At 35.8% G+C, this 26,793-nt stretch overlaps 1 protein-coding gene across 1 annotated transcript in view; it reads left to right on the top strand.

The window, feature by feature from the left end:
* The window catches only part of VWA8 (von Willebrand factor A domain containing 8), a 177,130-nt gene that overhangs the window by 19,083 nt on the left and 131,254 nt on the right, over positions 1 to 26,793 (top strand). The window contains exons 3-12 of the mRNA XM_030469238.1: positions 1,690 to 1,820; positions 3,981 to 4,091; positions 16,177 to 16,344; positions 18,885 to 19,049; positions 19,478 to 19,527; positions 19,852 to 19,960; positions 22,836 to 22,940; positions 24,361 to 24,492; positions 25,342 to 25,476; positions 25,557 to 25,634. Of these exons, the coding sequence (XP_030325098.1) occupies positions 1,690 to 1,820; positions 3,981 to 4,091; positions 16,177 to 16,344; positions 18,885 to 19,049; positions 19,478 to 19,527; positions 19,852 to 19,960; positions 22,836 to 22,940; positions 24,361 to 24,492; positions 25,342 to 25,476; positions 25,557 to 25,634 (1,184 nt within the window). The remainder of the gene's footprint in view (positions 1 to 1,689; positions 1,821 to 3,980; positions 4,092 to 16,176; positions 16,345 to 18,884; positions 19,050 to 19,477; positions 19,528 to 19,851; positions 19,961 to 22,835; positions 22,941 to 24,360; positions 24,493 to 25,341; positions 25,477 to 25,556; positions 25,635 to 26,793) is intronic.

Below are 26,793 nucleotides of genomic sequence, written 5' to 3'. Positions count from 1 at the left end.
TCCAGGGACAGAGAATCCACTACTTCCCTGGGCAGCCCATTCCAATGTCTGATCACCCTCTTCGTAAAGAAATTCTTTCTAATGTCCAACCTAAACCTCCCCTGGCAGAGCTTGAGACCGTGCCCTCTTGTCTTGCTGAGAGTTGCCTGGGAAAAGAGACCAACCCCCCCTGGCTACTCCCTCCTTTCAGGGAGTTGTAGAGAGTGATGAGGTCTCCTCTGGGCCTCCTCCAGACTGAACAGTCCCAGCTCCCTCAGCCTCTCTTGATAGGATATGTGCTTAAGTCCCTTCACCAGCCTGATTGCCCTCCTTTGGACCTATTCATAGAATCATAGAATCCTTGGGGTTGGAGGGGACCTCGAAAGATCATCTAGTCCAACCCCCCCTGCCAGAGCAGGGCCACCTAGAGCACTTCGCATAGGAACGTGTCCAGGCGGGTTTTGAATGTCTCCAGTGAAGGAGACTCCACGACCTCCCTGGGCAGCCTGTTCCAGGGCTCTGTCACCCTTACAGGACCTCGATATCCTTCCTAAACTGAGGGGCCCAGAACTGGACACAGGACTCAAGGTGTGGCCTCACCAGCGCTGAGTACAGGGGTATCACTTGCTCCTTTCTTACTGCACTTCAGCATCCCAGACACCACCCTTGAGACTACAGCCCCAAACTCCATGGTCACTCTTTTTAGGTTTTTTCTAAAAGCAACCATATACCTACATGCATACATAAATCTTCCTCTTGGTTTGGTTGTGTTCTCCTTCTCCTGCTGCACCTTTTTGTGCTTTTTGCCTTTGCTTTGAGAAAGGGTCAGGCTTTGCTGAGGGGTACATGAGGAAGTATTCTGGGAACAGAAAGATGTACAGCAGAGGCAATAGTGCCCCTACTTCAGTGCACTCTTTCTGCATGGTGCTTTTCAGTGCAGGCAACATTTGTACATATGTGGTAAAGGTTTTAGTTTAATTATAATCATGTTACTGCTTTTAAAAATACAAAGAGTCTTGTAGTAATAAAAGTAATAAGTGGATCAGCTTTCAGTTGTTTTTTGTTACAATTTGGAAAGGCCTTGATATAGTGATATTGCAAGATTTGCATTTTCTTCATAATTGAAGTTTGTGTTTCATTGTGTCGAAATGTAGACAATAATGCAGTTTTCTTTTAAGAAAACAGCAAATTAAATATATCTCTGAACAGAAATCTTAGCCTGGTGCAAGCGCACTATTTTTTTTTGTTTGTTTTTTTGTTGTTGTTGTTCGTGATTTACAGAAGCATTGGGCTATAGTCTGGATAAATTTTACAAATTATTAATAATGTATCTATATTAATCTATATTATATTAACTACTGCTGACAAGTCCATTCAACATTGGGTGATAAAAACTAGTCTTTGCATTGATCCATTTAATATGAAAATGTGAAATGAGAATTAACAACATATTTTCCTACTTTTTGTTTTGAGGGTGAGTTGGGCTTAGAAAAACAAAGGGTAAGATAGGTGTATAAACTTATGTGTAAATGAAATAGTCTAATATAAACTGTGTATGGAATTCCCTGCTTTTCAGCTGTCTAGCTTGAGGGCAGGACGTCTTAGTTTCTTTGTTATATTTTTGGAGATAAGAACAAAAAAATGTGTAAATGGCAAGGTATATATCACTTTTCAAATCTTAAAAATACATTGTTCATGTTTCTTTCAAAGTGACAGATTCTTTGGCCCAGTCTGTAGTCCACCATTTAAGATGGATAATGCAGAAAGATCTTCTTGGCCAGGATGTCTTTCTTATTGGTCCTCCTGGGCCTCTCCGACGATCCATTGCCATGCAGTATCTGGTAAGTATTTTGGTTGAAACTACTGGAGATGCAGTCATTAATGTCACTTAGTCATTGCTTTACAAGCCAAACTGTAACAGGTAGTCCTAGAAAATCTTACAGCAAGCTTCTTATGAGGTGGATAAGTTTTTCCATAAATGTGGTCTCCAAAGTTCAAGTTTTGTTATAGACAAATAGAAGGTACAGAAAAATACATATTTTTCTGCTTTAAACTTCACAGGGGAAAAAAAGAAGAGTTGGAAAACTGTGTTACCATATGCTATTGCAAATGGAGAAACAGTTTGTTCTAGGCATTATGTATGTTAGAAGATTAAGAAATCTGCCTACTGTTACAGACAACAAATCGGTTTTGCTTCGTTATATAAAAAAAGAAATGAAAGAAAGGATTTAGGAGAGGAGTGTTCTGAGGAACATTTGGGAACTGTTATCATGATTACGAAGAGTAGATGCGTGTGTACTCCACTCTTGTAATGTGGGAAGGACTTGCCTACATCCATCTGCATGAACCATGGCAGTACCAGGTGCAGTATTTCATGTCTCACATTGTCAGTGCTCTTAAATGATAAGGAAGAGGGCATTGTCTACCCCAAAAAGTAATGTGGGTAATTTGCTATGAGAAATTTATCTAGAATCTGGCTGGGCAGAAGGATCACGAATGGAGGTGTATAAAAATTATCATAAAGATCATCCATTCCTTTAAAAATAAAAGATACTAATTCAAAGACTAGCTCTCAGAAGCAAGCTGCAAGATTTGGAACTTGCAAGAGAAGGAAAGCAAAGAGAGAAAGGAAAGGAGAGCAAAGATTTCCTAATTGAGCAAACCAGATATTCTATTTGATTGATCAATGCAATCCTTAAAATAAATGAAAAGAGTTTGTATGAGCTAAAAAGATGACTTAGGAGAAACCTAATATCCAAGTCTGGGATACAGAACATCTCTTAATATTTATACCACTCTTTGTATGCACTTGAGCCGTGTTAGAAAAGTTTCAATTTAGTGTTTCAATGCCATACTAAACAAGTGTGTGAAGTCTGGTCTTTCCATGTGTGCTGCTAACATGCTGTCATCCCTTTAATGAAGCTCTTTAAGCCTGGAAAACTTCATCTGCTCTGGCTGAAAGCTACTACTGTGTGTTCATACATAGGGCTAATTGTTAAAAACTCTCCTGTATTTCATCTTCTGTTTTTTTTCTTTTAGTTACAAGTACAATTGCATCTACCTGCACCATAGAGGAATTGGTGGCTTTGTAAGCAATAGGCACTGAAAAAGTGGAAAGGAAATAATTTTCATGAGTTTTTATATCTTTGCTTGATTTTTTTCGTGCAGCTATAGTTAAAAGCTGTTAAAATATATCATTCCTTTAATTGAGAGGTAAAGGCTAAGAACATTTCAGCATGAAGTTGTTTCCTAGCAGAATATCATGATAATCCAGATACAGAAGTATCAGGAGCATCAGGTAGAAATACGTGGGATTTTTTTTTTCCTAAGTATATTGTCTATTGAATGAAAATAAACAAGGCATTAACTCAAGGGTTCTCATTTTTAAAACAGTCTATAGTTTGCAGACTGCATCTCTTGACCTTAAAGGGAGAGAGTCTAAGAACAGAGGATAAGCACAGTGTTGTTCATCAGTGTTCTGGCAAAGAATGTGCAGGTAATAATCACAACTGTGTCACAGTGTAAATTTTACTAAGCAGTGAGAGTTGAAGCTTTTCAGTCTTGTACTGAAAAATTCTGGTTCTTATTCATGTTTTGAATATGCTGAGTGTTTTTCAGGGTCCAGAAGCAGAAGATTAACTTAAAGGATGTTACAGATTTTCAATGGGAAGCGTGTATAGCTGGTTATTATGTTTTTAGAACAGATTTGGGGAAAATAAATGTTTATTGAGCAGAAATTCAAGCCATTTTGTTTACGCAGTGTAAACATTTTCAACATAAGACATATTAGATTTTGCTTAGGGTTCTTTCATAGAATCATAGAATCATAGAATTGGCTGGGTTAGAAGTGACCTCAGAGATCATCGAGTCCAACCCTTGAACCACTGTTGCGGTTGCTAGACTATGGCACCACTGCTGCCTAGAGTTGTACCACTGTTGGTAAAGTTCACTTACTGGGGTTATGGTCTTATTCTTTAATAACTCCAGCCTGTTGTCCACAGGAACTAACAAAGCGGGAGGTTGAGTACATCGCGCTGTCGAGGGACACCACAGAAACCGACCTCAAGCAGCGGCGGGAGATCCGAGGTGGCAGCGCTTTCTATCTCGATCAGGCAAGTGGCAGGCACACACCACCTGATTGCTGTTTGCAAGCAGTTTGAAGAATGTCATGGTTTCTATGATGAAGAATTAGGTTGTGGATTGCTGACTGACATGTTTCTGATGCAGTTAGAAAGTCTCTGTGACACTCTGCTTCTCATGATTAGCAAAAATGTTTTCTTTACCCAAATTCAAGATGGCTCTCTGTCTTAAGAGTACTACAAGCTGGTTTTTACATGCTTCTGTAATGAGGAGGGAAATCCATTCTTTGCCAGTTAGACAAGCACTTCTCTGTTAGTCTCTTCCCTATCACTTCTACATTAGATGTATTCCGGAAATGAATCTTCTAATCCAGTTGCATTGAAAAGGAGTAAGTAATGTATTTAAACACTGCTCTGTGTTGTGAAATCCAAGCAGAGTCAATGGAGACACTTGGGAGACTTGATTTGAAAGCTCATTGCTGGCCTGGGCTAAAATAAGGATTTAAACACTCCTGCCATCACTCTTGCCATAACCCATCATCTGGTTTAGTACAACCATAGTGTGACTTCAGTTAGGTAAGATTTCTCTTTGTAAGTTATCAATGGCATGTCTCCCTCTTGATTATGCAGATACACACTTAATTTAGAACATCTCTTTTCCTAAGTACCTAAAATTTGTATACAGGTTAGGTTTCTGAATAAATAGTGTGGGTCAATTTCAATTTCTCTGATGTAGTATAAATTTAAATTTTATTTAAAACAGTTTTCAGATGGCAATGATATAGAGGTTAATGAGTGATTTCTAAGTAGAAAGGGAGATGGGAACAAAAGAGGAAGGGAAGCATAAAAGCTTTGTTCTCTGCTTTAAAGAAAAAAAATTTCCTTTTTTTCCCCTTACTTCCAAATTATCTCTCAGCCTCCAAACTGTAAAAGAAGCCGAACTTTAATAGATTTTCTTAAAACCATGATTAATTACTCTAAGCAATGGAAGATCCTCAGGATGAAAGATAACAACTAATCTAAATAAATTCTTTAGTTGCTTCTAGGACTTCAGATTATCTCATGGTTATCTGGAAATGTGAGGGTTGAGCAATGTGACATAATTTGAAGAACTGTGTTGTTAACTCTTTAACTCATGTTAGCTCCGTGCCTAACTGGTATTATGGGCAGCCTGATCCTCCCACTTGCTGCAAGATAGTCAAGGGAGTTCAGCTCTGGCATAAGAGCATTACTTAACTACCATTTGTAAGACCCACTGTATTTGGGACTCTAATAACCTCACCAAAATGTGAGATGCTCTGTTGACCCTTTGTCTGAAGACTTTGATCCCAATGTAAGTACAAGACAGCTTGTTTCGCTTTGTACAAGCTATTTTGAGTCATCTCACTCCAGCAAGAACACTTGAGGAAGATTTGCTTGCTAAGGTAAAGAGCTAAGATTTCTTCTTCAGTCTGTTGGAAATTTTCTGTTTAAAGGTATTTACCAGAATCCAGCACAGTGTATACTTTAAACCAAGACTGTCCTTTAGCAACATACCACAATACTAAAATCATGTGAAATCATGATGTCTTTCCTCAGCTCATGTGATACTCATCACATATGTAAAAAATGGCTGTTTAAGCTCTGAAAGGAAGATTAAAAAAAATTATTTGTTTTTAGATGAGCACTTTAAAAATACTTGTGAGATCGCAGCTGAATCTTGTAGTGAGTTCCAGTTTTCTCACCCTACATTTTAGTTAACCATGTACCATTATTTATGTGTCTTTATGTTCAGAACCATCACAGATCTAACTATAGCTCAGTAACAAAAGGGAATAAAGTTTTACAGGTTACACTGTGGTTTGGACTTTAATTAGTTCACTTAGCAATTTTGAGGTCTGCAGATTCAAAATTTCCAATTCAAAGCCGTACAGAAGCCAGACACTACACTCTTTAAAACCCAAGACCAAAAACTGTTTCAAGACAGAGAAGGATAACAATAGGTATCCTAAACAAAATATTCCCAAAAGAGGTTGGATTGCTCCCATTGCCATAGGTGGTCTAAAGAGAGACTGAATACACAGGCTGTGCTTTTGGGATTTACCTCCATTTCCCTTTCTGGGAAACTTATGCTCACCCTTTGTGATACCCAAAAGAAGACAGCAGAGCTTGAAAGTCTGGTTTCCAGAGCATTCACTGTATAAATCCTCTGGCTTAAATAAAACTTAGCTGTTATTTAAGATAGATGAGGTTCTTTTGCATGCAAGTCATAATACAGTAATACTTTGAATGATAATGCTCTGTAACCAGAAGCTGGAATCTTGTTACCAGAAATAACTTTAATATAGTGATTCATCAGGTTTGCAGACCCACAAAAGTTTGCAAAGTTGTCTGTGAGTGATTGTAAAGATATTATGGTTGTTTATAGCTCTGCATTTAATAGTGAAAGATCAAATACTATAAATTAATATCTCAGATGTTTCAAAACATCTGATATATCTTGACATAAAGTTACAAATACAGTTGCAGTTATTTAAGATAGATAAGGAAGATGGTGATTTCCAAACAGTGATTGAAATTCCGTGTTGAAATGTATATTGAAGGTGCAGTGTATCAAATTTTCTTGTATAATAGCATTCCTTAATAGTAAAGTAAATCAAATGGAAGAATATTTGGAGTTAGGAAGTTAGAAGAGCTGTCTGACGAAGTGGTGGGGAAAGGAGTTTTATTTACTTCAGAAATGAGAGATCATTAAAATGAGTGTAAACATTTAATTATCAAATTAATTCTCAATTGAAATTGTGTAATTTAAAGGACTTGTAGTGGGGTAATGGTGAATTAATTTTTTTTCACTCCAGTACTGACAGCAGAAGATTCAGTTTTCTTGTCTTTACCTTGGGACAATACTTTTGGTTTTCAGCTGTTCAGTCACCATTAAAAGCATCAGAATTGTCATTATTGCTGTTACTGAGACAATTAAGTAACCACTTGGTTTTATTCTGTAATTTATTGCATGGTTTAATTATGTTGTGTATCAAGTTATTAGCTAGAATTAATATTAATTAATATGTTATTTCAATTGGATCTTCAAATTGTTCTGCTACTGATAGAAGATCTTGTTTGTAGTGTGTTTTCTGTTTCTGTAACTTTGTAGTTGAGCCACCAACTTGGCTGAACCAATATGGAGATTCTAATATCAGCCTGCTGCATTTTCAAAGTTAAGGAGTTGGAACTGGTGTTTTAATGGATTTGGGGGGGGTTTGGTTTTGGTTTTCCCCATTTCCTATGCAGTTTTCATTTCTACTGTGTGTGTACAGTTATAAAACACTAGTTTAAACCCTTACTATTTCAGCCTCTTACATTATTAATGTTATTTTAATGTGCTGCATGCAATCAGGAGAGGAGCTAAGCCATTTTGTTAGGATTGTGCCACAAACCATGTTGCCTGGAATGCTGTACATTCCAGCTTTTGCATTAAATGAAACAAGCTTCCCAAACTTCATAAAATGCACAGTCTTTCCTGTTCAGAAAAATCTAATGGAGGTTGGAATATGTAAAAAATGTCATATCATAGAATCATAGAATCATAGAATCAGCTGGGTTGGAAGGGACCTCAGAGATCACCAAGTCCAACCCTTGATCCACTACCGCTGCAGTTACCAGACCATGGCACTGAGTGCCACATCCAGTCTCTTTTTAAATATCTCCAGGGATGGAGAATCCACTACTTCCCTGGGCAGCCCATTCCAATGCCTGATCACCCTCTCCATAAAGAAATTCTTTCTAATATCCAACCTAAACCTCCCCTGGCACAACTTGAGACCATGTCCTCTTGTCTTGCTGAGAGTTGCCTGGGAAAAGAGACCCACCCTCCCCTGGCTACCCCCTCCTTTCAGGGAGTTGTAGAGAGTGATGAGGTCTCCCCTGAGCCTCCTCTTCTCCAGGCTGAACAGCCCCAGCTCCCTCAGCCTCTCCTCATAGGATCTGTGCTCCAGTCCCTTCACCAGCCTGGTTGCCCTCCTTTGGACCTGCTCCAGGACCTCAATCTCCTTCCTGAACTGAGGGGCCCAGAACTGGACACAGGACTCCAGGTGTGGCCTCACCAGCGCTGAGTACAGGGGCAGCGCTGAGTAAAGGGGCAATATGGTTATGTTCTAAAAATAAATACAGTGCTATGTTTCTGAAGATTTACTGATTAAGGTGTATCCACTGAGTGGTTAGGTACATTTACCATTCTCTTATCTGTGTATACAGGGTTAGACTGATTTTTGATGTATATTTGATCTGTGTGAGCATGCTCATTTTAATGGAATAAATACATTTGCATCCCTAACTGCACCAGCATTGTAAGTCATACAATGATAAAATGCAAATTGGATTATTGTCAAGATACCAGGAAAATTATGGTCTACCATGGCTTGAAGAACTTAATTTTGCAATCAATTAAACACCCAGGGTGACAGAAATGACAGCTTAAACTGCCCTGTCTGTAAAATGAGGATGATGTGAAATCCCCTGGAGTAGCACTACACAGACTTGAGTTTGGTTTCTTTTAATCAAAAAAGATTAGAAGGAGAATTACAACATAAGACATGAGATTAATTGAATGAAATTATAATAATATTTGAGAATGTGTGTATATACATATGTATATATGTTTGTGTTTACATATACAAAAAATCTGTCTGTACCTTTGCAAAGAGATGGATAACAATAATTCAGCTTTTGAAAAAAAATTAACCACTGAGTGCAAACTGTGTAATTCTGTGATTTCTTAACATGCAGTCTTGGAAGTGACAGTGGATTTTTGATCAGCTGGAAAGTTACCACAGCACTGGATTGTCAGAAAGTGTAATTTAGCTGACTGACTGTCACTGCAATATCTGTCTATCTAATACAGTGACCTAGATAGCAGAGTGTATAGTAAGAAGGGGAGAGCAATGCAGTCCTCCAAAAGCATAAATATTACTGTTAAATTTCCTATTGTGTCCAACATCACACAATAAGAGAGAAATACAAAGTAGAAACCAACAGTATTTGAATGAAGTTAATCTTTACTGATGCTGGCATAATGTATCATATGTCTAGAAATAAAATGCATTATAAGGACACCTATTTATTAGCCTCTTAACTCATAGAAGTGATTGTGGTTTAATAATTTGCAATACTTCTTTGTTTCTAAAACTGTCAGCATTTAACTGGATTTGTTGGGTTAGCAGTTTGGAGTCTGGTATTTTGTTTTGATGTAGAGGGTGTACAGATGAATGTCTTTGATGTGATGTGATATAATGTGAGGAGTATTAGGACTGTGTATTAATAATTCCTTACAGATTAAAATCAAAGGTCTGGGGTTCTTTTTTTCTTATGATTGTGTCTGATACATATATCTCCCATTTCAGCTGGTATTTCCTACAGTGTGAAAAGGGTCACTGCTTGGTAATATGTGAGTTCATAACACTCATAAACAATATAGACTTGATGGATGGTACTCTGGATCAAAGTGATTTACAAGTGATAAGTAATTTCATCATTTTTGGTATCCCTCAGGTACTTAATTTCCTTTTTATTTTATACTTCACTAGGAAGAAAAATTTTAAATACCCCATCTCCTTTAGTCTTGTCCAGAAGACAAGAATTGTATAGAATGGAGATAAAACCCCCTAGGTTTCTTTGTAGATATTTGCCCTGGTAAATCTGTTCAGAAACTCAGATTGCTTGCTCCTGGGGCTACTCTCTGCCCAAGATGCAAAATGTTTCACATAACTGCTGTAAATGTATTGGTGTACTAATATACCTGGTGTAAAGCTGCTAATATGGCCAGACCCTGCCTAGGTGATAATTTGACGTGTACTAGTTAAAAAAAAAAAAAAATCATATGGAGGAAGCTGAAATCAATGATTGGGGAAGCCAAAATCAATGACTATGAAATGAAAGACTCTTCCACTACCTGTCACATTAACTTATTTATAATCTCATCATATGTCAATTCATTTCCTAGGGTAAATTTCTCCAGACCAGTTTTCTAATTTAAAACTCTAATAAATTCAGGTTGTTTCTTTTTAGTTGTTTTTCATTCTGTGTCATGGTGTTGTACCTGCTCAGGTCATTCTTTGTTACTGAAACATTAACTGCTGTGGACAGCTGGAGTATCTCTGGCTGCTATCTGGACTGGTTCACAGTGTCCTGGCATGCTACCATCTCTCTGTAATTTATTATTATTATTATTATTATTATTATTATTATTATTAATTATTATTATTATAATTATATATTTTTTATATTTAATAGCAGTATTAAATGCAACCTGTCTTGTAATTTTCCTAGCGTAACACAGGAGAATTAGTTATAAAACCTACCTGAAAAACACCTGATTAACTCAGGTTAATCAGTGAAGGTTTAGCAGCCCCTTCCATTATAGAGGGAGAACAAGGCTAAAATAAGTGATTTTTAAAATTTGACTAACCCCATCAGTTACCATTACATTGCTCTCTATAAAACCTGACCACCACATCTGGGATATATCTAGCTCAGTATATATGTGGCTTAAATTTTAGAACGCAAACCTGTAGTTTTCTCATCATCTGCAAAGTGAAAAACTTTGTAACAAAAAATAGACTACACATTTCAGATTAATAGATTATAATCTCTTTTTTGAATGGCATTAGAGTTTTAGGTTTTTTTTAAATATGTAATTTAAAACACAAATTTTGCAATGTCTAAGGAAAAAGATAGTTTTCATCAAAAGTTGACATTGCTTTGCAACTAGTTGAACTTGGCTTGTAATAGCCTTTTATTTTACTACATAGTTTTTGACAATACTTTTATTTTGGAGGAAATATGTTATCCTGCAGTCCATTAAACAGTCGTCCATTTCAGTGTTTCTCAGCAGCTTTCCTGTTTGTTCAAGTCATGAGGGAAAACAATAACTGAGGAATTAAGACTCTTTTAACAGTGAACAAATGTCTTGAAAGATATTGTTTGATAGAGGCATAGGATTAGATGTGCTGTTTACTCTACAGATGTTTTTAAAATCTAGCAGAGTAGATACCCCAATAGAAGACAGCTTCATATGTTTCACTGCCCTTAACATCTATTTGTACATCTGTCTTTAGACTGTCTCTAAATTTCTAGGTAATTTGCTATTTCCATGGATGTATTATAAAAAATTTGCTGATTTTATTAGTTCTGTTGTGTCTTCTTCAAAGAATAACCTGAGGCACTTTCAGTAAATTTCAAGTCTTGGTCAATGTCATTTTCATTCCATGGTTTAATGACAATTGAAGCTCATAGGGTGTTCCATTCTGCATCTCTGTAATTTCTTTTCCTGGTATTTTTCACTTTTTGTTTAGTTTTTGTGGTTCAAGCATGAAAAGTTTGATGAATTGTTTTTGATCCATAGGGAAAAATCTTGAAGATATCTATTTCCTCTGAATTTTGTGATATTATTTGCTTGGAAGTTTACAAAGACTCCTTCCTGTTAGCCTGCTGCTATCAAGTTAGTTTGAAACCATCCAGTTTTGTGTTGTCTTTATCAGGTGGTTAAGGATCTTTTTTCACCATAGAAACATTGGAATATGACATTGTTGGGATGTTTATGAGATACAGGAGTGAGTGAAACAACTTGGGTGGATGGTTTTGCATGGGATATTGTGTATATGGTGATAACAAGATACTGCATTGGAAGGCTGTGGTACCTACTGCAGTGTAGACTGAAAATTGGTTCTCATGTTCACTGAGCTGCTTGTATTGCTTTTCTGTGTTGTAGTTCTGGGTGGTGTGCTCAAGATGTCATTACACTGACCCAGTTTTTAGAGTAGTGAGAAGTCATCTTAAAAAACCCCAAACTATCTTCTCTTGAGGCAACTTCTGAAAAAGAGACAATTACTGATTGCTACTGAGCAATTTCTAGCTGATTTTCTAATACAGTTATAAAACAGCCTGCACACCATATGAAGTATGATGCTCAGGTTTGAAAAATTGAAGCCTTTTATTGTTCCTTGGGAGCCTTCATCACAGATTTCAGGGCAACCAGAGTTTTCTAGTTTCTTATAAAGTATTTCCCTAAGAGAGCTACCATTTCAGTTCTGGTATTTTAAACTAAACTGTTAAAATTTCTTGTGTCTTTACAAACTATTTTGGTTAGCTTTATAAAAAGCCCTCTTTCTCTGGTGTTTCTGCATTTTATTTCTGTCTTATGGTGAGCTTTGTTTCTTCCTCACCTTCTGACACTGTGCAACTTCATCCATGAGCTTACACACTGTGATTTATGTCAGAATTAAGGTTTGCAGTTTACTGCAGTTGTGGTATTAGAACCATAGAACCATCATGGTTGTAAAGGATCTTCAAGGTCATCAAGTCCAATTGTCAATCCTACACCACCATAAATCACTAAATCATTTCCTGAAGCATCACATCACCCAGTTTTTAAATACCCCCAGTGACAGCAACTCCACCATCTTCCTGGGCAACCAAATCCAATGCTTCACCACTCTTCCAATGAAGGAATTTTTCCTAGTGTTCAACCTGAATCTCCCCTGGTGCAACTTGAACCCATTCCCTCTTGTCCTATGGCTAGTCTCTAGGGAGAAGAGACCAACACCTGCCTGGATACACCCTCCTTTCAGATGGTTGTAGAGAGCAATAAGGTCTCCTCTGAGCCTCCTCTTCTCCAGGCTGAACAGCCCCAGCTCCTTCAGCCTCCCCTCATCAGACCTGTTCTCCAGACCCCTGGTTGCCCCTCTCTGCACTGATCAAGTAGAGGAGCTCACTGTGAGTCAGCTACAGGGAAAGACAATGAAATTCTGCTTAGGTTTTTCTTGTTTCTAAGTTGGTTTTGCCTTTAAAGAGAAAAATACAGTTTTGTAGGTGCAGTGTGAAACCAAGGTAAGCACTCTGTGTTGTATATTTGCTGCATAAAACCAGGGAAGCAGAGAGCAGAACTACATGAAGGGTTTCTGCTCCTGGCCTGATGTAGCTGCAGGTATTCCCTGGAGCAGGTATCCAGGTTACCATCCTCCCAGAGCCCTAGGAGCATGGGGGTAGCATCTGTCCTCCTCTGATGAGCAAAATAATCCCTCATTTGAGTTACAATAAATCTGGAAGCAAACATTAAACAAATCCCTTTTGGCCTTTTAACAAGAATTAATACTTTTAGTCTCAGATTTATCATCAAGGCTGTGCAATATAAACCCCCCCCGACAACTGTTTTATGTTAAATGTTTAGAACAAAGGAGGCTTCTGAGGGAAGGAGGCAATGCAGCTATTTCTGGGTTTTCATTATACAATAATGAAGATTTGTTTCTTGGAAGCATTTTAAAAAAATTATTTCAGTGACAGATTGTAAACTTACTTTCTTTGATTTTTAATGCATTTTAGTTTCCAAACCAATCCATCAATACAGAGATAAAACTCAAATAATGATTTAAAAGATGCCTTGTAGTATGCCTTGCTTATTCCAAGACCTTATTACTCATTACAAACCAGAATGCAGAAATACCATAGTTCAACCAGAGAGAAAGATGTAGCTGCTTTGGTCTTAAGAGCAGATTTTATGCTACTTAACACAAGAACTTTAGAGGTAGGTGAACTGTGCATTTATTTAATTGTATAATTTCCAGTATTTTGGATACACTTTGAAGATGTATGAAGAGAATAATTAGGAAGAAGGTCAATCAGAGAAAATTAGCAGCCAGATTGTGGTGGTGGTGTTACCATTATTACAGTGTGGTTGTTTGATTAGGAAGTGATAAACCATGGTTGTGATTTCAGCCACTTCTGGAGGTGATTATGAAAGTTATAAAGAGGTAGGAAATGCCTATCTGTAGAATATCTTTTGAAGTATAATTGTACTGAGCAATAGAGTTCTGAACTAAATCTTCAACATAGTTTCCCAACTCTGGAAATTCTGAACTTGTTAAATATCTGTCCAACAAGAGCTTCTTTCTTGAAGCTTCTGATTGGTGCATGTTGATATGGAAACCTGTTATTTCACCAAGCCTTAATCCATATAATGTGTGTCTCAATGAGTCAACAAGGTTCTATGGATACTCAAAATATTTTGAAACCATATGAACAGAATGTGTATTTTCAGAATGTGTATTTTCCTCTGGCTAGTAAAACTCTAGTCATAAAGGCTTCATAGACTTATAATATGCAGAATCCAACCAACTTGGCAAATAAATTGTTTGCTGAAGCATATTCTGGCCCTATATCCAAACTGCATTCAGACAAAATAGCATTTTGTTCATGCCAGGAATTGGACTGACTGCTGGAGACTCAGGTTTTCTATTTAAGCGGATTGGAGCAGATTTTTGACTTGATCAATGACCTTCCTAGAGAAGAATGTTAGTACAAAATTTGTCCTTTGTATAAATTTTATGGGATGAGGAATGAGGAATTTCATGTTGCCTGTTGGTAGACTATGTCTTGAATTAACAACAGAATCAATTCAAACTGATTGCTTCTGGAAAGAATTGGTGATTCATTGGAAGATAAACAATTTGAGGATTATTACTTGTTTAATGGGATTATTCCAGGTTCCTCAAATACTGATTATGAGGTTAGGTATTAAAATGTTATACAGAATGTCTTTTGGAGAGGAGAACTTGATCTGGAGATTTCCACCAGGATTTGTGAGAGCCTTTTTTTCAGTAATGGTCGCTCGAATCCAGATTAGGTACTGGAGTTATTTCCACCATAAAACTGATGTGAAAATCTTGCATTACATCTGATTTGCCAGTAGTTATTTATACTTCTGTACTGTAGATAAGAAGAATATAAATTAGTTAAGTCTTATAATTTACTGTCCTCTTTATCTTCTCAGGTGGATCTCTGATTCTGTTATATGCTTTGCACCATGTAGAAATTAATCTCTTGTATTGAACTGCTCTTTATTTCTAGTTTATGCTTAAGCTTTTGTCTCTTTATACTTCTGCTTTCTTATGTAATTTTTTTTGTTCTTGTTATTTTTGTCCCAGTTTTTGTCATCTATTGTATTCATCAGAAATTTCCATCTAGTATCATATGACAGGTTCTTCTGTAGGAGTTTATGGGAGATATGCTGGGAAGAGATTTCATTTGTTCTCCCTTTGCAACTGTGCTTGTGTCTAAAATTGTATTAAAATGTAAAAGGAATGCAAATGAAGACTCTCTGGTGCCTCTAAATGTTGCTTGTGCTGCCTCATGGTTATCTGGTTAAACTGATGAAAATTGGAAGTAGACAAGAAATGTATTGAATTTCAGAGTGTTTTACTGCATAGTCAATACTAGATATAAAGTGTTGGTAATCTATCTGAATTAATATAATTTACTGCTAGAAAGTTGCATAGAACTACTAGCACCAGAGTATAGCTTTACATTTCGGCTTCCCATTATGCATCTAAATAAACAATCATGTGTAAAGAATCAATAAAATGAAATACAGAAAATAAATAACTTTCTATCCCAAGGCTCCAAAGGGTTATCAAGTTAATGGCTACATTTTTATTCTGGTTTTGCAGAAGACCATGTTCAGTGTGAGATTATAATTCTTAAACTTTTAAATTTTATCACATTTTAAAAATATCTAATTATTTATAGCACACTTTTTTGTTGTTGTTGTCCATGTTTGTTTTCAACAGACTAATTTTCTTGTCAGATTAAATCAATGTACTAAGGATGAATTACACTGGTGCACAACTGGAGCAATGCAAAGGAATACCTGACTTTCTTCTAAATATTTTATTATTGTAAACATGTAAACCCACCTTGATTGTATGTTTTCTGTATAAATAGCTATCCCATAACTGTTAGATTGTCTTAAAATATCTGAAAAATAATGTGCAAAACCAAAAGGTGCCACAAAGTAAAATATACTGGCTGTAGACTAAATTGCCATCAATTTTTATGTTTTATTCTGTTGGGACAGAATGCTGGAACATTTTTCAGTCCCCATAATAGTTAGAGACAAAAGTTCAGTCTGGTAAGGCAACCATCTGTCACTATTTCTGATCACTGCTGATGTGACTCTTACTGATTCTTCCTGAAATGGATGCTATTTTGGGAAGCACCTGGAGGTTCTTTTTCAGAAGGATTTCATGACATATGTAATGTTTGTTTCCATTATAATACCGTTTATTTATCTGTTTTTTTTCTTTTTAAGTGTGCAGTTCGTGCAGCTACTGAAGGCCGAATCCTTGTGCTGGAAGGTCTGGAGAAGGCTGAGCGCAATGTCCTGCCAGTCCTCAACAACTTGCTGGAGAACAGGGAGATGCAGCTTGAAGATGGTCGTTTTCTCATGTCTGCAGAACGTTACGACAAACTTCTTCAGGTATGGAAATGCTGCTTGGATTTTCCAGTTTTGTTTTCCTTGATAGTGCTGAAATACCATTATGAAGGGGAGGGGGAAATCTCAACAAAGTGGTTGTTTTGGGGATGTTTCACGAGATGAGGTGGGCATAGTGAAAACTGTGTGAAAAGTCAAACCACTGCTTGCCACAACAAAAAAATTATTTTCATCTATATTTTATCTATCCACATGAAAAAAAGAGTAGTCCATGTTAACCTTTTATAAAGCCTCTGTGTTTATAAGATGCACAAGCCACAATGTGACAGTAAATAAAAATATATTTGTAAAAAGAGATTGAAGTTGAAATTGTTCCCATGAAGTTCAGACAGTGCTTCAACGTTACAGTAGCCTTGTTGCTAAGCTTTTAAAATGTTCAGATACAAAAAAAATGAAGTCAAGATGAGTGACACTATGTTAATCAATGGTGTCTTGCATTTGATTTACATGTATATGTAAACAGCTAATCTGAAGTATAGGAAATAAATGGTTAGAGAATTTTCTTTTGGTAGAAAATTTTAGTGTCTACTTTAGCCATTTTCTTTTTTGCCAACTTTGAATCCTACTGCTTAAAATTGAGTGAATAATTTTCAGGCTTTTGGATGACCTCATTAAATTTCATCAGTTTCCAGTAGGACTGCAGTTTCCAATCACATACCTGTCAGTTTCCTGTAACAGTCTGACCCCTGCTCACTCATGTGTGTATCTGTTGTAGGTAACTAATTAGGTATATAATGCAGACCTGTGAGGCACAGGAAGGAAATCTGCAATAAGCTGCCTGTCACTGAGCCTGACTGTATGAAGTTGCCAGCTATACTGAAGTCCTGTTGTAAATTTCTGAAAATATATAATTATTTCCTATGCTCCTCTTCTGTGGTTACAATTCTTCTGATCAATGCCTTTCCAAAAACATTTTGATAAATATTAATTAGTAGTACAATTGTTGAAAGCATTGTTATTGTATTTTAAAAGTAATACCATTTAAAATATAATGGTATTATAGATTAAAAATGAGAATTCAAACTTAGGACTTGGTTGCAGTTAGGCGAAGAGTTTTCCTTTTTTTCTTTTTTCCTTTTAAACACTTTACTGATTACAAAATGTTTCAAAATTAATGCCTCAGTCATACTGCTAATAGTATATGAATTAAATAAACCTCTTGCTATCACAGTAAATCTAATATTGTTTTGTTGTTTGGGGAATATTGTATTATGTAAGCTAATGTTAATTTTCCTTTCTCCTGTGTGAATAATTACTGTACATGTAGGTGTGCAGGAAATGTGCTTGTTTATGGTTTCAAGGAAGGCTGAACTGTGATGTGGGAAGACTAAAAATTTATGTTTGGTGTGCAATGAATCTTTTATGTGACAACAAGTGAAATGCAGCATTTAATGTCCTGCTGTATTATTGCTTATATTAAACTGTCATTTGTAAATGACATTTTTAAAATACAGATTTTAATATCCATTACAGTTTTAAGGGGGAAGAAGAAGAAAAAAACTTCCTCCTGGTAACCAACTTCTAATGTTTCAGAACAAATTTGGTTTTATGGTCTATTTATTTTCTGTTTTTTGATGCCTTTCAACTTTGACTATCTGTAAGGTCTTTGGTCAAATTGCTACAGGCCTGAAAGCTGCACATATCAAACATTCTATCTATGTTCATTTTGGAAAAACTGCCCACAAATTTGTCTAGTCCAAGGCTTTGTGACCCCTCTGAATGAAAGGTGAGAACACTGCTCCATTTAGGTGAAAGGCCAAGGGCTATCAGTCAGTCTGCAGCTTAGTCATCATCAGTTTTTAATGATGTAAAGTGCTGGGGTTTTTCTCCTTCTTGTTGCTTTTTTAAAATTAATTTAGGATCATACAAAATCAGAGTTAGATGCATGGAAAACAGTTTGGGTCAGTGAAGCCTTTCAATTTTGACTATCTGTAATGTCTATGATCAAATTGCTACAGGCCTGAAAGCTGCACATATCAAACATTCTATCTATGTTCATTTTGGAAAAACTGCCCACAAATTTGTCTAGTCCAAGGCTTTGTGACCCCTCTGAATGAAAGGTGAGAACATTGCTCCATTTAGGTGGAAGGCCAAGGGCTATCAGTCAATCTGCAGCTTAGTCATCATCAGTTTTTAATGATGTAAAGTGCTGGGGTTTTTCTCCTTCTTGTTGCTTTTTTAAAATTAATTTAGGATCATACAAAATCAGAGTTAGATGCATGGAAAACAGTTTGGGTCAGTGAAGCCTTTCAATTTTGACTATCTGTAATGTCTATGATCAAATTGCTACAGGCCTGAAAGCTGCACATATCAAACATTCTATCTATGTTCATTTTGGAAAAGAGCCCAAAATTTGACTATTCCAAGGCTTTGTGACCCCTCTGAATGAAAGGTGAGAACACTGCTCCATTTAGGTGAAAGGCCAAGGGCTATCAGTCAATCTGCAGCTTAATCATCACCAGTTTTTAATGATGTAAAGTGTTGGGGTTTTTTTCCTTCTTGTTGCTTTTTTTTAATTAATTTAGGATCATACAAAATCAGAGTTAGATGCATGGAAAATTGTTCGGGTCAGTGAAGATTTTCGAGTGATAGCACTGGGCCTGCCAGTACCCAAGTACTCTGGTAACCCTTTGGATCCACCCCTTCGCTCTCGATTTCAAGCTAGAGATGTTTATCATCTGCCTTTCAAGGTGAGTGTCCTGGCAGAAGAATTGGCTTATATGTGCTGAGTAGACCTAATATTTTTACATTTTTTTACATATTTTTACATTTGCACTACATTTTTACATTTACACTTCTGAAAAGGATCCTTGAATAATAAATACATCTTAAAGGTTAGTTTTCACCCTGATTCCTAATAAATTCCTGAAGAGCAGGCTTAGAACTGTAAAAAGATGCTTCAGCAGAAAATTTTCATAAAACAGCATAACCCTAAAAGAAAGATTTTATAACCTTTCTTCTCCTTTTTTAAAAATAAAAATAATTCTGTGTCAAGGATTTACTAGACTCCTTATGTCTAAATTAGAGGGAAAAGTAGAAAGTGCCTCATATAACATTAGCAGTGACCTACAGTATGATCCCAAAATTAATTTACTCTGATTTTATGTTCTATTTTCAGGACCATCTTCAGCTATTATATTCAATTGGATCAAACATTTCCACAGAGAGGTAATTTTTCATAATTAAAAAAATAAAAATGGAACAAATGAAGAAAAGCTGTCCTTTCAGGATTTTGTGCTATTTTTGTGTCTTCTATCACTGCATAGAAACCAGAACTGAAGTTCTTTAATATGTGTGGGTGTGTGCTCACACAGCTTTTCATATGCAGCCTTCATATAATGAATCCTTAATGCTTTATAACTTAAATCATACCTTACTTATTTGTGCTCGGAAATAGTTTCAGCATCTCATACTGTATTTAACTTTTTAGGCTTCTGCATTTTAAATATAGAGAGCGTGTATAAAACGATGTAATTTCTTTTTTCTATGCAGAATTTCTCAGCTCCTGTCTTTTGCTACAACTCTGTGCTCTCAAGAATCTTCTACATTGGGACTTCCAGATTTTCCTTTAGACAGCTTATCAGCTGCAGTTCAGATTTTGGTATGTGCATACACATGTGCTGTGAAACTGTATGGGTTTAAAATTTCTCAAATTTAGATCTGGATTATTCATGTTGTTAGAAAAAGAACATTTAAAACATGAACATTTAAAAAATAAACCCCAAAAAACTAAGGATGGTTTGAGGGAGAAAAGCACCAGTTAGATATCTCGGGATAATACTTAAACCAAAATACTAAAGGACAAAGTATGGCATGACACAAGGTTTGTAATGAGATTAAATGCATTTTAGTGTTCAAAGTGCTGGATTTATTCTGCTGGATCATTTTACCTGACTTCAGGGACATCTACAGTTTACCTGATGATACCAAGGCAGTCAGCAGGGAGAAATAGGAATCACCAACTAAGGGTCCTTCTGGTTAAATGGCATGCATGTAAATCAAATTGATTGCCTTACAAAGACACCTTTTACTCTCCAGTGACACCTAAAAGGACCCAGAACAGCTATTCAAATGTGGATATAGAAGACAATTTGTACCAAATGAAGCCTTCATTGGGTCTTTAGGCTGGCTGGTGGATTTAGAATGGACACAGACATAGAGGGTTACCTGAAGATGCTGGTTGTGCATAATTGAAGATACAAAAAAAATACATTCTCTTAGCTACAGTTCATAGGGAAATACAACTTCTGTACACTTGCTGAGTTCCAAGTAGCAGGTCAGGCAAGCCAGGATTAAAACTGTGGCAGTCTTTTTGCCTTCACTGACAGAGTTTTGTCCCTTGCGCTTTATAATTACATGGTAGAAAGTTGAAGGTGCCTCTCCAGGAGAGCCTCTATGAAGAGAGAGGGTTTGGTACTCTTTTGTATGCAGGAAGATACTGTCAGTCCTGAAAGGTAAAATAGTGGGATGGCTTCTCAACACCTTTCCCAGGGTGAAGGTGTCTCTAGAAAAGGCCTCTTAGGATAATTCTCTGTTGTGTCTCCTGTGCAATATTTTACCTCTGGAACTGCTCAGTGGCAGATTACTTTGGTTTATTTTATTGGATTATATACATTAAAACATATCAATTACTGGTGTTACTGTGGTGCTCAGTCCCCTCAGTTGTGTTTGATACTTTGAGAAGTAATTTTTTTCTGAATTTGGGATACTATAACGGATGTTAATAAGTTATTAAAATACAAGTTTGGAGAAATTAAATGGTATTTGGAGGGCCTTAGGAAACAAATGCATGTTGAATTTTAAATAAATTGTAACTTCTTAGTCTTTGAGCCCTGTAGTGAAAAATTATTTTAAAATGAATGCCAGATGGCTTTCAGAGTAATGGAAAGAAAATGAGCCCCAAGTTATTATCTAAACTATGAAATGAAGGAAGCGTTTTATTTTACATTAGAGAATGGGAAGTGTTATCATTGTATGACAGTGCCTTTTTTTAGGTAGAAGAGTGAATGTTTCTTTTAGAATTAGTTTTAATCCCTTTGTTTTCTAAGCTGAGTGTTCTCAGGGATTCTAGCTACAGCATTTTTCCTTCACATACTGGGTTTATGACATCCTCTTCTTCTAGCTCGGTTGATTTAACCATTTAAAAGTGTGGAGGAAATACTTTGTAATGACCAGCTCCTTAACCTCTGTCATGGATTCAAGCAGTCCAAAAATTTATTTCTTAGGTTGAAAACTCCTGCCTCCTGAAAGGAAGATTTTTTTATAGGATGCTGTTCTGAAGAGGCTAATTTCATATGTGCCATTGCAATTACTACTATTAATTTGAGATAATATGGGAAAATTCTATATTGCATCTTCATACGTGACAGAGGACTTTTAAAATGCACTAAGGACTTCTTGATCCTATAAGTAGTACATTTCCTACAGTACCGTAAATGGTTTATTTTTAATGAACTTTTTTTAACATGGAACATTATAAATAGCATTACTGATTAGAGCTATGAATTGAATTTTGCATTTCATAAGACATGCATCTCCTGATTTCATTTATAAGCAGCTCTTCTTTTGGTTGGATGCCTGTATAAATCCAAGTGTATAACCAAAATCAGTTGGCTTTATTTGAATTACATTATTTACTTTTCACTCACTTCAGTGAAGTGCCAGTCCACTGACTCCTTGTCAGTAGTCTTAAATCCTCAGAAGCTGCAAAATTTTTGAAAAAAACCATCAAACATGCTTTAGGGTTTTTTAAACACTTTTCCACCATGTAAGGCTTTATGCTTACATTTATTGAATATTCATAAATACACTTCCACTTCTTTCTCTATTACTGCAGCAAAATACTCAAGTCTTTCTCTCATTCAGGCAGCAGCTAACAAAAGTTGGTACTTATATATACCAATAATATAAGTATTGGTATAGCAAATAAGGAGACAGTAAAAAAAGGAAGAGCTGTTTTCATGTTTTTGTAGAAAGTGCAAGCATATATAGTAACTCATTTCAAAACAAACCTGTCTTGATCAAATTGTTCAGAAATCTATGGGAATTGATTTGTTAAGTAGAATCTGTACAATGTAATAGAGGCAAAATTTATTACTAAAAATCATTGTCAGTGTGTAGATAATTACTGGAATGCATATTTCTTGACATAAAGATTCTTTTCTCTAGTACTGTGAAACTTGGGTAGCTGTGGTAGGCTTTGTCTCTCCTAACTTTAAATATATTTAGTTTTCTGAGCCAGTCACTGTAGCTTCCATGTAGACACAGGAAAGAAAGTAATTTTTAGGACACAGTTCTTTTAACCTGATTTAGAGATTCATGTTATAACGAATTGCACCTGAGAAATGCCTGTTTTGACATTTGGTTGAATACTGCATGTGGTCGTTTAGGTTTAGCATTTTATAGGCTTTTCACATTACTGAGTCATGACAGAATGAGCTGATCATTTTTCAATTTTAATTTAAAATCTGAATTAGGATTCCTTCCCTATGATGTCAGTCCAGCATGTCATTGACCGCCTTTACCCCTATAATGTTTTCCTTGGAAAGGAAGGCAGAACTGCAGTCACAGATACATTAAAAGTAAGTATTGGACGTATATACTGTAATTCCAGGGAGCAATGGAGTATGACAGTAGTTGTTCAGATAAATGGTACTTTTGCTACTTCTGTAAAAAAAAAACCAACAAAACTTAGGTATACTAAATGGCTATATTATTGTTGGTACTCATGTATTTAAAAAAACTCCAAATCTTCATAAGCTAGAAGTTTGTTTGTAGTGAAAGATGAAACCTTTATATTCTATAGAATAGTTACACCTTAGTTCAAGACTACAGAAAAACATCCTTTATATAAGTGGTAAATTAACTTGAAAGTAGATATATACATGGTTAATGCAGTCATATGTACAGACAGTTTGCAGTTTTGTGGCTGAGCAGCTTATCCAAAATGCCATTAACTTAGTAAAAATATTACAATTTAGTTACAAACATAACAGTGAGAACATCTGTAGCTGATTTCACAGAATCATAGTTGGAGCATTCCTTAAATTCAGGTTTAAATATGAAATTTTTGTAGGCTCTTGTTCCAGAATGAAAATACACAAAATTATGGAGAACCAAAGTGTTTGTATGAATGAATCTGTTTTCTTTCTAAACTTTATTAGGCAGTGCTGTGAATCCTGGTAGTAATCAAGCTACATACTTAAGAATTATTTTACATTAATGACTTCTGTTTAATGCTTTCTTCTCTTGTTTACTGTTTTTCACACTGTTGGACTAAATGGCTCTTTGAGTTCAGTAATTTCAGTTAGTGGCTTTTTTTGTGCCTAACCCCCCTGATATGAATTCCTCTTCCTCACCAAAATAGACCTTTTAGAGGATGTTTTAATCCTGTTTTTGTGCCTTCTATATGCAGCACAAAATAGACTGCATAGTGCTCAAAAGAGGACTGGGCCCATTTGGCCCAGAAAATGGCCCATTTCTCATTCCTGATGAGCCCAGAACATACTGAAAGCTTAATTTGTACAGGTTGTCCTCAGTTTTCTTTGTATGAAGAGGCTGTGGAACTAAATAAGCAGAGTGTTTGATGGTTATTTTTATTGGTAGCCAGATGTTTTAATCTGCAATTGGTTATAATTATGTGCAGAGATGGGTGATCTCTTATTCCACATGCCAAAGGCTATCATCTGTTTCTTTTATTATTTCAGTCTGTCAGGCTAAGACTTGGCAAAGTCACCATATGACATTTTCACTTTTCATCTGTCACACTACAGTCAGAATGAGTAGATGATCTATGATCTTTTTGCTTTGGTTATAAATATAAAATATTTGGGCTGTGGAGAATGTGCATGTAGGTGTGTGAACTAAAAGTAGAAGTAAATAGATTTAGGATTTCAGAAGCAATTAATCTTAATTATGTTTTTTACCTGTTTTTCCAAACAAAGTTTTAAAAAACAGAAGACTGTATTTAATAATTAATTTCCTCCACCCCCAATTCTAAAGCGTTTTGAGCTTCAAGATTCAGAAAGTCACTTGCTTCCCAAAAGGATTACAAAAGTTGAAAGTGTAAATGGAAACAAATCCTTCAAGGCTGATGTGACTGTCCAGATTGGTGAAAAAGAAGTGACATTTCAGGTACAAATTTTATTTCATCAAACTATGTTTTTAGGTATCATTAGCTTGGTTTCATCTCATTGAGAATTTGAAACACTTGATACTAAAACTCATTTGCATTTAATGTTTTTTGAGACTGTAATGCATATGATACTTACTAGAAAAGCATTTAGATACTGAAATATTAGATTACCAATACAAAACATTTATTTCTGGATGAACTCATACTTTCCTACATCTGATGCCTTTAAGATTCTTGTGTTTAAAAATGATAAAGCGTGGATGAAAGAAAAACCTCTATATTTAATATTTTTAATTGGATTAGAATAACAGAGAGTACTTGTCATGCTCTTGGTTCTGCCTTTTCCTTTTAATAAAAACTATAGTCTGTCTTTGTCCACCCTGCAAATAAAATCTAATAAGTGCTTCTTAATGTTCTTACACAGGGTGTTGGGAAAATGGAACAAAAGTAATCACACCAAATATAATTAGTTTGAGTTTCTTCCAATTAAGTTTATAACCTGGTAGGTGGTGAAATAAGGTCTTATTCAACAAACAGATGCTGACCTGAGAATTTGAAGTTAATGTTGACTTTGGACAGTCTAGAGGGTCTGCAAAGAAGGTGATTTAGTGGGAATCAGAGAGACACAGTTTTAACATTGGTGAGGAATGTCATCATGGATTTTGTACCATGACAAAGTGAAAAAGGGAACAGCAGGAAGTGGGAATTTGTCAGAAAAAGGTGGATCTGTAGGGATGTGAATCAGCACTTTTCTGACAGGAAGATTTTTGCTTTCATTTGACATGTGGGGAATGCCTTCTGAAAATACTGCCATATTTAGCATTTTGGGTTTTTTGTTCTCCTTATAGGTTCCAGCTGGGACTGGGCTGTTAAGAAGTCATCCTCAACCAGATACTTTCATAAGGACTTCCAGCCATAATCAACTTTTGGCAGAAATGATGCAGTCTCATATGGTTAAAGATATGTGTTTAATTGGAGGAAAAGTAAGAATTTAAATTTCTTTTCTCCCTCATTCTCCATGTTCCTTAGAATGTAATCTAGTTCTTATTTTTTAATTTTTAAGGGCTGTGGCAAAACAGTTATTGCTAAGGAGTTTGCTGATACGCTGGGATACAGCATAGAACCTATCATGCTGTACCAGGTAAGTCAACTATCTGCTGAGGATCATGCTTTAAGATGATACATACATGTACCTAAAGTACAATACACAGACATCTCATGTTCTCTCTCTCTGTGAGTTTAAAAGCTGCAGCTTTGTTCAGGTACAGCTGCAGCTTTTTAAATCACTAATCATCACTGATATGGGTTAAAAAAAATAAAGGCTAGCCAAGATTTCAAAGATAATAGTTTTCTGTATAGAGCATTTTTTACTCTCTCTATTAAAATGCTCATGTAAAACATTTTCTTGTTACTGGCCTAAACACAGGGGGTACTGTGCAGCAATATAGATACTACAGTATTGTTACATATAACCTAGCACTGATACTGCTTTCATTCACTTTTGTTGACTTCATTGTGGTTATAAAGAGAGGTAATATAAATAAAATATAAGGAGAAGTAGTTTTTCTTCCTTTCATGTTTTCAGGTTTTTTTCTCCCATTTGTATATTTCCTGCCTTTAGGTTGTAGTGGTGACCACTTCTAATTCATGCACGTTGAATGCCTCTGGAATACCTTTTGTCTTTCCTTTTTTTTTTATTTTTTGTTTATTCGTATGCTATTTAATCTTATAATGGGATACTCCATTATCAACACTATTTTTTTATTATTATGAAAGACAGTTTTTTAGTTTCTTTATTGAATTCAGAATACTTTATGGATTTTATGTTTTGGGCCAATTTTTTTAAAAATTGTTTCTCATGTTCCATAATCTTTATCATTTTTCTGATTTGTTTTTTTTCTTTAATTGTAGTTCTTCTGTCAAGGTTGCCCAATATCCTCTTACCTGTTTATTTTTTGAGTCTAACACCTGGAATGTTAATCAATATTATAAATTATGTGCGTTTTTTTACATAGGTGTTTAGTCTGAAGATCACAGTTGGGGGGTGACGTTGCAATAGTGATTAGAAGTTAAGATTCTGTGTTCAAATATGTTGCATCCTGTGTTGCATATAAGAAAAGGGCTATTGTTTAAATGTAATATATACATATAATGACAAAATTTAGCTTCCTTATTCATAGGTGCTATTCATGGGAAGGTTGAACATACATAATAATAAGGGAATGAAGGTTTGGAGATGTCATTTGTCTTGGAGTAGGACAAACATTGCACAGTGGGGCTGCTGTGCATTTAGGGTTCTT

This window comes from Calypte anna, chromosome 1 (genome assembly GCF_003957555.1).
Source record: "Calypte anna isolate BGI_N300 chromosome 1, bCalAnn1_v1.p, whole genome shotgun sequence".
In the NCBI taxonomy this organism is placed as follows: Eukaryota; Metazoa; Chordata; class Aves; order Apodiformes; family Trochilidae; genus Calypte; species Calypte anna.
The sequence above is the reverse complement of the archived record's forward strand: the minus strand, read 5'-3'. Positions and strand labels throughout refer to the sequence as shown.